Genomic DNA, 12,996 nt, shown 5'->3' on the forward strand with positions numbered 1-12,996 from the left:
AATATAATCAACTAAAAATTCTGACAAATTTAAAAATTCTGAAAAAAGTCTAGAACGTAGTTTGTAAATTTTAAAAAGGAATGAAAGCATGGCCATAAATGTTGGCTGGTGTATGCAGACCAATCCACATGTGAGTGTAGTTTCGAGTAGGTACATATTGTCCCCGGAAAGATGAGGCTACGAAATGGCAATCTGATATAAAAATATCGGAAATATAGGAAAAATAGTATAATTAGTTTGAATCTTTTTAAATATGGATATTCAGAATAATGATATTCGACATATGACTTTTTTGAAAAAGACATGTCACATAAGAAAAAAAAAGTGAAGGTGAAATCAATGAGGAAAATCATTTGGCTAAAAACCTATTAAAAGTATGGATAAACAATTTTATAATGCAGAAAGCAACATACGAAGAAAGTGTAGATGAGGTCTATAATAATTGTTTACATTACCCAAAATTAAATTGAACTAAACTATTTTTTCACGTGTGGATTACCTAATACACATGAATTTTTTGATATTATAATTGAAATATTGTGTAATTTATTTTCCCATAGAATTATTTATTATTCTAATTAATTTCTCAATCAATTTATATCCTTCCAATTAGCGTTCACAACCCTATCGATTTCCTTCTTAAAGTAAGAAGACCTTTAAGTCAGCGTTGGGTGTCTGTATCGAGTCACTTTGTCTTTGTCCAGATGCATCTTCCCATAAAAATTAAAACCAGTTCGACTTAACACCGACTGTGTCGCTACAACAAAATAAAATTCACCGGAGTCTTCTTCTATTTTTTACATTTCATTCTTAGCGAATAAACCACCCACATGTGCATACCTACAAAAGCAGAAAGGGCAATAAATATCATCGGATTTGTTGTACATATAATTTCAGTTTAACATTAGACATGAAACAAGTTTTTTTTATTTTACGCAATTTATTATTATAAGGTGATATAAAATTTGATGTTTTTGTCTAAAGTGTTTAATTTGTCTGTTAAAAAGACTGATCTTATTTATTTCTTTCGTTTTTTATCCAAATATTGTTCTAATTTATGTTCAAGGGTTTGTATATATAAACTCACTAACACGGGAATATGTTTCTGCATGGGCTCAACCTCGATCTGCCATAACATAATATCTTACTGTACTATTGAGATATTTATGTAATCTATATTATAATATTTATTATACATGTGTCAATGATATCTAAAAAAAATTGCTTGGTTATCAAATTAAAATTAGTTTTCAGATTTTAAAGCCAGGTAATTCGTCTTTTTTCTGGTTTCCTTCTTTGTAAACTTTGTTTAAAGCAGTCCTCGTGTTGCACCGCAGCAGAAGACAAAAATTTATCATCTCAAACACCATTTCAGCGAGACAAACAACACACCCTTAGAACCCCTTTTATACAGGAAATACTGGATTTAAGACAACATCCAACAAATAATAAACTTTTATGCGGTAGTAGACAAATATAATGGTGATTTGATGGTGAGAAATGACCAGATTTTCGTGCAAAGTTAACTTCTGGAAAAAACCAGTGAATAATGGAATGAACCAATGTCATCCACTTCTTCTTCTTATGGTGCCCTATCCAATTAGTGGACGTTGACGACAATTCTGGCATACTCCTCTTGGTCTTGTGTGGCTCTAAAGAGTGCATGGGCATTGAGGTTTGTCTAATCCCTTATGCTATTAAGCCATGAGTATTTCTTTCTTCCGATGCCCCGTTTTCCTTCTATTTTCCCTTCCATAATAAGCTTTAAGAACTGATACTTGGAATTTCGAAATATATGACCCAGATAAGCAGTTTTTCTTCGTTTTATTATTGGCAGCAATTCTCGTTCTCTGCCCATTCGATTTAATATTTCGACATTTGTTGTGTAATCTGTTCAGGGAATTTTAAGTAGTCTTCCAAATACTCACATTTCACAGGCCTCCAATTGGTTCATCACATTGGCCTTTATGGTCCAGGTTTCTACACCATATAACAGTATGGAGTAAATGTAACAATTTACAAAGGGATATCGAAGCGTTATGTTAAGGCCGCTGTTGTTAAGGTTCTCATATTAGTAAATGCTGTTCTGGCTTGCTCAATCCTGCTACGTATCTCTATGTCTGGATCTAGATTTTCAGTTATCCAACTACCGAGATATTTGAACTTGTGTTCTGCTAACCACCATTACCTTCGTCTTGTCTATATTAATCTTCAAGCCCAGTCGTTCTCCTTCAGTGTTTATTATATCTATTAGTCGTTGTATTCTTGACTATCAGCTATTATGACTGTATCATCAGCATAACGAAGATTACTTATAGTCTGTCCGTTGATTTTGATTCCATCTTCACTGTCACTTGAGGCTCTATCGAAAATCGAGTAAAGATTAAAAAAGAGGGGTGACAGAATACAACCCTGTCGTACACCTTATTCGATAGAGAAATATGATGTAGATTCCAGTCCTACTCTCACAGATGCCACTTGATTCATATAAAGGTTCTTTATGATTTTAAGGTCATTCTCATCTATCGAACGTTCCTGGAGCAATCTTACTAATTCTGAATGATTAACACAATCGAACGCTTTCTGGTAATCTATAAAGCATAGGAAGACATCTTTTTGCTGATCTCTGCATTTCTGAAGTAGGACAGTTAAGCTATAAAGTGCTTCTCTTGTGCCAAATCCTTGTCTGAAACCGAACTGTGTGGGGCTAATGTTTCTTTCACATCTGTTGTATATTCTTGTATGAATTATCTTTAAGAAGAGTTTTAGGACCTGGCTCGATAGGCTGATCATTCGGAATTGGTCGCAACTATTAGCGTTTGGCTTTTTTGGGATTGGTATAAAGGTTGATTGAAGCCAATCCTGTGGTATTTGACCGGACCCATAAATGTCATTAAAAAGATCTACCAAGGCGTCTATATTGTCTTCACTCAACATTGTTAGAACCTCTATGTATATGTCGTCTGGACCTGGTGCTTTTCCCCATTTGCTATGTTTGATTACCCTTACAACTTCTGACTTCAATATTTTGGGGGAGGGTTCACTTTTATATTCACTTTCAGAGTTTATTCTAGTGTTGTCTGAGTATAGTTGCTGTGTGTAGTTTCTCCAATGTTAAAGTAGATCCTTGGGATCAGTAATTAATTTCTTGTCCTTCACAATACTGTTAAAACTGCAAGGTTTTGTATGACCTGTCACTTTTTAACGAGTTTATGTATGTTAAAGTGGTCAAGTTTTTCTTCCAGTTCCTCCATTTCTGCACACCTGTCTAGCAGCCACTATTCTTTAGCTTTGCGACACTCTTTTCGTATTTGTCGGTTAATCTGCTGATGTTTGGTTCGGTCTTTGTTTTTAAATGATCTGCGGTCATCCATCATTGATAATATTTCGTCAGTCATCCAATTCTTCTTTTTGTACTTTTGGGAAACGATCAAAGACTTGGTGGTGGTTACGATGTCATCCATAATAAACTTATTGTATTGGTAGGTATACAATATATAAAGTTATCTACAAAATATAACTACAGAGTTCACAAACTCTTGAAACAGATACGGGACTATGACATGAAGATGCGTTGGTATGTCTCCTTTTAAACAAAGTTCTGCAGAAACTAGTAAGGTACGCTGACGAATAATTTTCCCAACTTTGATAGTGTTTTATTTAGCTGTATCATCGTTTTGACTCATTTTCATTGCTAATTAAAATATTTTTATGGCGGGCCCGAATTAGGCACCAATTTTTCAAAATGAAAAAGTGTAAACTTTTTTTGAAATTTTTTTTTAATAAGAAGAGTATTTCAAAGTTTTAAAAATATTACTTGCAGCAATGGATAACTAAATAAAGTATACAAAGTATACATGTAATGGCCATAAAGCGTTAATTTCAAAGTATTTTTAATATTTATAATATTTTAAAAAAAGTAAAAACTTTTGGGGTCCAATTTTGGGTACTTTCCTCTATAAATGTTTATAAGCTAAAAAGTCAGCCCCTGTTCAAACTTTTTTTTATTAACAATTTAACAAAATCTTTAAATATTTAAAAAAGTTTTTTTTAATATATCTTAAAATTGGAGCCTCAAAGAATCGATTATGATCTGCTAAATACCTCTATTCACTATTTGGGCACGTACAGTTGTTTAAATAATGACCCTCCTAGATAAACAAATTTAATAACTTACAAAATATTTGGTCGGTCTAGCTGAGATGTAGCACACTTCAATAACCCATTGAAGCTTAGAAGTTATTAACCAGATTACTGCCAAAATAAGGGTTTTTTGCAATTATTTTGGGATATTCTTTAAATATTTTAATTTAGAAACCCGCAAATTAAAGAACTTTTAGATCTACAACTTTTAATTGAAATATTTTTCTCTAAAATGTATAAGAAAGGTTTTATAGCAAAAAAATATTTTTTTCGCTTTTTATGATTGTTTAAATAAGAACAAAGCAAAATCAGGTGTATGTCTTGATGGATTTTTCATCAGTTACCCCCTCGTATACCTTTTAAAACTTTCAAATAGCTTTATAAGGTTTTTACATGAAATCGAGGATTTTTTCACAGATAAACTGAACTATATTGCAATCGATGAGGTATTACAATTGATCAGGTAGATTCCTATTACTGTATAAACTTTTTTGTGTGAAAAATATTTGCTCTCTGACTATATTCTTAGCAACTGTGAAGCCGATTTCCTCGATCTTCAACGGGTAAATAGTAGATCATACTTACCGGTTAGAAATCAAGCGTCTTAAAAATACATATTTAATTCTCAATCAACAAACATATATTGGGAGGTCCCCGCTATTCAATCTAATGGAAATTTGGATAGAAATGAGTAATAAAATATTCTATTAGGTAGATATAAAAAACAAACTTTGCACAATAAACAAGTTAGTTTGAAATTTCTCTTTTGAGGAAGTTGATGTTTTAGCGAAATATGTCGAGTTGACGATATTCTGTGAAGATTGAAAAATAGTGTTTTTGTGTTTTATTGTCCTATGGTACATGAATTTCCATCGCACAACCACCAATTCCATAAATGAGTTTCCTATATCAATTAGTTTAAGTTACTATAAAACTAACATTTACTATATAACTACAGAATAAGGCATACTTTTATTGAATGGGCAAAAATAAAATGATATGTTTTCACCAACTTCGGAGGTGTAAATATTTCTTTAAAACTTGCTAGATGTGGTGAATTATTACAGGTTTCATATATTCATACATAAAGTGTTGTCTTATATAGAAAAAGTAGTATGTATTTCTTCTTATAATTCTTCAATTTTGAAGTTTCTGTGACTATAGCATTAGTGAATCGATTATGAATATTGGACAGCTATTTTAATATTTTATCTCATTAATAAACAATAAATTAATCGTGACTTTAATTCCTAATTACATTTTTTGTTACAGATGGCCAGTATAGAAGTATCCCTCTCCAGTACGCCTCGCCGAAAGAAAAATGGCAGCATCTCAGGAATAAGCTTAGGTTCTTCGATCCAGTCAATTCCTAAAGAATTAGCAATTAAAGAGTTAGAAAAGTTAAGAAATGCCTTAAGAGATAAAGAAAATATCATACAAAGTCTTAAAGGGCAGCTGACGATACCAGGATTAAGATTAAACGCCATTCGGAACTCAAATAACAATAACGTCAAAGAACTAACAGAAATAGAAAAGAAACAAGCAGAAGCTAGGTTAAATAAACTTAAAACTGATATAGATAATAAAAGACTGACTATTAAAAACTTAAAAATGGCACTAGAACGACTTGATATAACAGAGTAAGTCTTGGTAGATTCATTTTTAACATTACGTGACACTGGTTTCAGAAACTTATTTAATTACTTTGATATGAAACAATTTCTCTGCGATCAGGACTTCTTTATATTAGTTGTTTATCTTTTTTCACCTTAATCTTTTATTTTTAACTATCTTAATGAACATTTTTTTCTTTGTTTTTATGACCTACAGATACAATCTTTCTTATTTTTATTGTAATAACGTTGCTTGCTATTCATTCTACTTATTTCTAAGGTATACACTTCAACCTTTCATCAAATCTTAGACTTTGATCTCGTTTGGACTTAAATATTTTGCTAAAACTAGGGCTCCTGTAGCTGATACAATGCAGCCTATGAAGATATACCTTGCTTTTCTATTCTTATTTAAAAGCCTGTCCTCGTTATAAGTTAACCCACCCGCGATAGTGTCGTTTTCGTATAACCAGATGCTTTTTACTCTTCTTCTAAACAGAACCAACATAAATTTTCATCTGTTACACGAATAAGAACCAAATGCATATTAAACCTTGAAGCAAAATGTTAAATATCAAGCGTTTATTTAATCATTCTTATTTTTGCTCCAATCCATTTGTCTGAATTCTATCGGTAAGGTATTATTCTAGAGTCTTCTGCTTCTTCTTCTTCTTCTTTTTATATAGACATGACTGTCTGTTTTTCAGTGTGCCTCCAGTAAGTTGTCGTTCCATCGTTTTCGTGGTGTTCCTACTGATGGTCTTCCTATTGGGGAACCGTCTCTTGCCGTTTTTACTACTCTATTCGTTGTCATTCGGCTTATATGATCGTTCTATTCTACTCTTATCCAGTTCTTGATGTTCTCCATCTTGCATCTACGTCGTATATCTGTACTTGTAATTCTGTTCCATAGTGTCTTACCATCAATTTTTCTAAGTGTTTTCATCTCTGCTGTTTCTAACATCCTTTTTGTCCTCTCTGTGCCAGGTCTTGTTTCTGCTGAGAATGTCATTATTGGTCTGATGGCTGTTTTGTAAATTCTGCCTTTCGTTTCTTTCCCGATATTTTTATTTCTCCATATTGTTTTATTCAGACAGCCCGTGGCTCTGTTTGCTCTATTCACTTGATCTTCCACTTCAATTTCGAGCTTTCCGATTAAAACTCCACTTGTTCTATTATCTGACCTTCCAGCTCCATAGTAAATTTGCTGTTGTAACCATGCATTTTGTCTTTTTTAGGAAAATTAACATGTAAAATTTTCTGGCGGTTATATTAAATTGGTTCAGCGTACGTTGTAAATAATCTTCACTTTGAGAAAGTAGTATTGCGTCGTCAGCATAGCACATTATTTTAAGTTATTTTTCTCCCATTTGGTATCCTTTTTTAGTTCTTACTTTTTTTATTATTTCATCCATAATCAGGTTGAACAATAGAGGACTCAGGGAATCTACCTGTCTTATCCCATTACCAGCTTCAATAGGATCGGTTAGTTCTTCTTCTGCTTTTACTTTTATTGTGTTGTTTTGGTATATATTTTCGATCGTTTTGATTATTCCTAGAGGTATCTTTCTTGCGTACAGTAAGTGGATAACGTCTTTTAATTTGACCCGGTCAAATGCTTTCTTAAGGTCCACGAAACATAGATATGCCGGTTTGTTGTATTCTAATGATTTCTCTTGCACTTGCCTCATTATAAATATAATTATTGTTGATAACATGAACATTATAAATATTGTTGATCTTCTGCGAGTGTTATAATTTCATTCGGTAAATTTGTTATCACTTTAGCTGAATTCAAACGTCAAAATCTAAATGTATTATTTTAACTTCGGCGAAGATAATGTAAATGTAGCAATAACTCCGAAATTATGGCATTTAGGTATACAAAACATTACATGAAAAATAATGAGTGTTTCTTAAGGACTTCAAAAGGCAAAAAAATATACAGTTAAGTTTAAAATAAACTTCAGTAGAGCAGAAAGATGTTTTAGATTTAATTTCAATGCAGGACTCCTGCCATCCGCTTATACGTATTTCGAATGTATTATGTCTCCTCAGAGTGAAATATGCAAAAGCTCCGGAATGAAAATAAATCACTACCATTATAAAAAAATAATTATAAAAATAATTGTATATAGGACGTTACAACGCCATCTAATAACAATGGTAGTACAAATCCAAAGATTTCTTACATGGCGAAACTAAAATTCAGATATTTGTCTACTACGCTTCCTACAATATAAAAAGCAGACAGTGATGAATTAACTGACAAGCGGAATCTGCAATTTGCATTCCACAACTTGACGATCTACCACGGCAAATATCTTCGAATTAGTTTCTAGTACTTACGAGCATGAGTTAATAAAATTAGCAGAATAAATAATAGTAACAGAAAGACGTTTGAGATTTAATTTCAATGCAGGGCTCCTGCCATCCACTTATACGTATTTTGACTTTATTAGGTTTTCTCAGAGCGACTTATGCAGAGGATCTGGATTGAAAATAAATATCTCCCATCATAAAAGAATAATTATAAAAATAATTATATATAGGACGTTACAGCGCCATCTAATAACAATAACAATCATAGTAGAAATCCGAAAACTTTTTTACTTCGCGAAACAAAAATTTCAGATATTTGTCTACTGCGCTTTCTACAAAATACAGATCAAACAGCAGTTAATTAATCACTTCGTATCACAATGCTTCGTATCAGACCTGTTATTTTTAATTTCCTGCGGTATAGAAATCAAATTTTGATACCATTTTTGATTATTACCACAAGAGCATCCTTAGTACTATTTTAAGAAAGTTTTGTATACCAAAAACTTCCCTTGCCCTCACTCCCTCAATTTTTTCGATTTTTGCTGAACTTTTTTGTCAAAATTATTGTTTTCTTTTTACATAATGTACTGACCTATAAGGAAATTTATTACATGTCAATATTTTCTGCTCTCTGTTTCAGTAATATAGACGTTCGAATACAACAAGCGGAATTAGAATATCAACTTGGTCGAGAAGAACTTAATCTTCTCACTTTATTGGAAGAAACACGCGCTCTTCAACTCTGTATAGAGGAGTCCAATAAACATTCTTCAGATTGTCATACTTTATACAGGTAAGTATTTATTAACATCCTAAATGCAAGTCCAAATTATGTAACTTATAGTTTATATGGCCGGCACATATTGGTTCAAAAGATATTTCTTCAAGGAATCCTTCACTTTAAATTGGTCTTTTGTAAGAGCTCGTGTTAAACGTTAATTATGTAGTTAATTTCATAATTCATGAAATAATATTTTACCGCTAAGTACAGTAAGTTCTAGAACGTCTATACCGAACTCCTTTGCTTAACAACTGACTTTATGCTGATACTGTATCTTTATCATGCCATTTTTGAAGAATCTGAATTGAGTTACTTTATTAACTTAACTAGCGCTTACACGCAATCCAAACCTTGAAACTCACGCTGTTTTAATATGGCAGTATCTTCTTGTTCCTTCTCTTTTTCTTGTACCTATGGGATACCAATCTATTATTGTATATCTATCTGCTGTATATCTATCTTTTTACATGTCCGTATTATCTAAATATTTTCTCGTCTATATAGGTTAATTTCTTTTTCTTGCGTTTGTTTAATCTCATCTTCTGTCGTTGCTTTTTTTCTAATGCTAGTTACTTGGATTTAGAGTTTCCCTTTTTATTATTTTGTCGTTTATATGTAAATATTCTATCTCCTCTTCTGATCTTTTAATGTATTTTATTTTTGCGAAGTTATCAAGGCCTGCTTTAAGATATTCTTTGTGTAGCTTTCGCATCATGCAACACAGCTCTACAGGGTCTTATAGAATCACTATTTGAACATGTGCAAAGATTAATGTGTTTAAGTAATTTCTCACTAATATCCCCACGTCATTGCATTTTTACTCAACGATTTTAATTAATTTACCAAGTATATTTGAAATAGTACTGGAGAGATAAAATAGGGGACTCTTTGTTGTATTGAAGTTCCGTATGATTCTCGTTCCACGTGTTTCCAATTTATACATTGCTTCACTGAGATAAGCCTACCTTAGGATCACACATACCAAATTTATAAACTTGTTTTTTGCCTTTTTTTCTAGCAGTTGTAAGTTAATATAGTGGGTAAATGTGATCTATGTATAATCTACAGACCGTAACTAGACTGATTTTCATCCATTTTGACCTTTCTCGCATGCTCTATCTTTAGTGTAGTTTTTCTATTAATGACTTTACGTCCTTGATTCAATAATTGATTCGTCAAAATCTTAGAATTAATTTCTGTCTTTGATTTTAGTTGCGTCCAAGGAAACGAAAACGTTTTACTTCAAGCAGTACAGATAGATTACGATTCAAACAATCCAAAATTCGGAGCAGGTCCTAAAGACTCTTTTTCTGGACTCTATGTAGATTGGGCTTTGGAAGAAACACATCTGTGTAAAGGTGACAGGTAAGCAATGTTTAACTTAGTATCAAATATTTAAATATTATATTTCTAATAATATAAAACAGCATTTCTTATATATATATATATATATATATATATATATATATATATATGTATATATATATATTATATATATATATATATATAATATATATATATAATATATATATATATATACATATATATATATATATATATATATATATATATATATTTAGTGGATTGTCTTGGGCTTAGGTTCATAAAAAAAATTTGATTTGATACTAAGACATTTTCATATATTTTTTCGACGTTTCGGCAGGAAATCCATGTCTTTTTCAAGAAGTAATATTGACTAAAAAAACATTTTATGACAGGCATAATACGGTTTAAAAGTTAAACTTTTGACTTACCAAGCATGTAAAATTCGGTACTAACAAGTCGACGTCACAATTAAAATAATATTAAAGACATAGGACATACCCACTAAGTCACTACATGTAAAATGTATTTTAAATCTAATGTGTTGTTTATTGAAGTTAGTTTATCGTTTAAACAACAAGTTTTTTCAACATCATAGGCGTTCTGAGATTGTCTTTTTATGTGTTTTTAAATTAAGTTAAAATATATTTTGTTCAAATTTTTGACATCTTTTTTATCATTTATTGCATTATTGTATAAGTTGTCTAACCCACCTTTACATGCGCTAAAAGCTTGGTGACTTGGTGACATTTCACGATGACAATAATGGGCTTTTTCACACAACATTTCACCACTCACCAGAACATGCTTTCTCCGCTGTTGTAGGAACCACATGAACAACGCACTTTCTACCTTCGGATATTCGGGGGGTTTGATGGTTTTCCTCTTCCCTGGACCTCTTTCTGTTTCGCTGACAAACTTTTCGATCGTTTCTTTGTTCTTCTTAACGTCCGTAATGGTAGATTTGCCAATACCAAACGGTTTGGGATTGAAACTGTAGCTGGTTCCTTGCTGTATCAACTTTAGAATTTTGGTTTTTTGTTCGATAGTCAAAGTCACGTGCTTACGTGTAGCCATCGTGATACGAAAGCACTAACAGAACTAAATAATCTGTAGATGGGCAAGGAAAGTAAAAACGTATGTTCGTCATGTTGATTCATGTGGATTTATGGCGATTCAAACGTGGGGAAGACAGGGGGAGTCATTAACCCAACCTAACTTTTTTCCGATAACCCTCCACTAGCACAGTGAACTATACTATATATACATACATTTATAGTGTGCTACCTATATTTATATACATATAAGCATACTATATTATATTTATATATAATGTGCGATTTATTTAACGGTTGGCCCACCTCTCGCATCTTACCCACGACTTCTATCCAAAAAGTGCGTTTTGGCATTTGCCGTTTTTCCTTTGTTTCTGTAATGACAGATATCGTCATTTTTTGTTGTTTTATCGTCAAATGTTTTATCCAGTTTTTCTGCATTTTAAGATTCGTTGCCATAATTTTTTAGTATTGGAGAACAAGCCCAGTGTCTAAATCCCCTACCTGGAGGGCCGGGTAATTTTTTCTCAGGGTGTTCTTTTATATACCGATTGTCTTTTAGAACTTGAGGGATCGGTCTTCCCTTTAATATTCTTCCGCCTTCAGACCATTAGGTAGAAACTCATCCGTTCCATCCGCCGTTCATCTTTCTCATCCATTTTTATAATCCTAGACAAAGGATCTCTTATAAATAATATAATAAAAACATAATATAATATAAATTAAATAAAAATGGGAAAAAATTAAATACTATGAAAAATACACTAAATAATATATTTAAAGGATTTAAAGTAATAGTTTAATTAAGTATTAAATATAATTTAGATATGTAGATGGATGCCTTTTTATAACTTTTATATAATTAGTTTCGAATTTAGATCATGACATGGAACTTATATAGTGCTCATCTTCAAAAATATACTACCTCGGGCTGGATCAATCAATCATTGTCAAATTTAATTAAAAATATAAAATTTGAATTCATCAACAACGATGTTCTTGTATTAATTTAAAGCTGCCTGCCAACACAGATTACTAAATCATGGAGCACACCTTAAGTTTCAAATCAATTACATGCTGTAATGCAATACAATGCAAAGGAAATAAAAGTAGAACGAGTTGTGAAGTAAAAATATTAACAACGCCTAATTGAATAACTGTTTATTATTATTATCGTTTACACGCAGAAGCAAAAGGGAATGTCATCTACCTATGAGTATATTGGGCTTATTTTACTTTTAACATTGTTTTTAATTATCAATGAAGCGCTCATTAGATAAGACTAATACTTCAGTCGTTGCAGACGAAAATGTCAGTTAACCTCTAAAAATCATATGAACAAGCTGAATTTTACCAAGCATATTAATTTTAAAACCCCAAAAAAGATGCAAAAAAAAGTTTACCACTTTTACCCCCGTCTTCCGCCTAAAACCCCCCGCCGTAGGGGGGGAGAAGCGGCAAAAATCGATATATTAAGAATCTGTACGCCGTAAAAAAAACTGATAAGAGGACAAAGAAGACGAAGAAAGGCTAACCATTAAAGATGTTAGGGAACAAGAATTAAAAATCAAAATATTAAAAATTGAATTATAACTAAAACAAAAATAGCCCAAGAAAATTTATAATAAATATATTGTACAAAAATGTCATTTATATTAAATAATTAATTTTACACTAACACAAATTTTAAGAAAACAGTACAGAAATGGCTGAACTAATACATAATTGTTAAAATGCAAATTACTGAAATATAAGC

At 31.7% G+C, this 12,996-nt stretch overlaps 1 protein-coding gene across 2 annotated transcripts in view; it reads left to right on the forward strand.

The window, feature by feature from the left end:
- The window catches only part of sprt (PDZ domain-containing protein sprite), a 306,461-nt gene that overhangs the window by 270,066 nt on the left and 23,399 nt on the right, over positions 1 to 12,996 (forward strand). For both annotated transcript variants that reach the window (XM_072535452.1, XM_072535451.1), the window contains 3 exons: positions 5,416 to 5,783; positions 8,722 to 8,874; positions 10,075 to 10,227. In XM_072535452.1, the coding sequence (XP_072391553.1) occupies positions 5,416 to 5,783; positions 8,722 to 8,874; positions 10,075 to 10,227 (674 nt within the window). The remainder of the gene's footprint in view (positions 1 to 5,415; positions 5,784 to 8,721; positions 8,875 to 10,074; positions 10,228 to 12,996) is intronic.

The sequence above is a fragment of the Diabrotica undecimpunctata genome, chromosome 6 (genome assembly GCF_040954645.1).
Source record: "Diabrotica undecimpunctata isolate CICGRU chromosome 6, icDiaUnde3, whole genome shotgun sequence".
Classification (NCBI taxonomy): domain Eukaryota; kingdom Metazoa; phylum Arthropoda; class Insecta; order Coleoptera; family Chrysomelidae; genus Diabrotica; species Diabrotica undecimpunctata.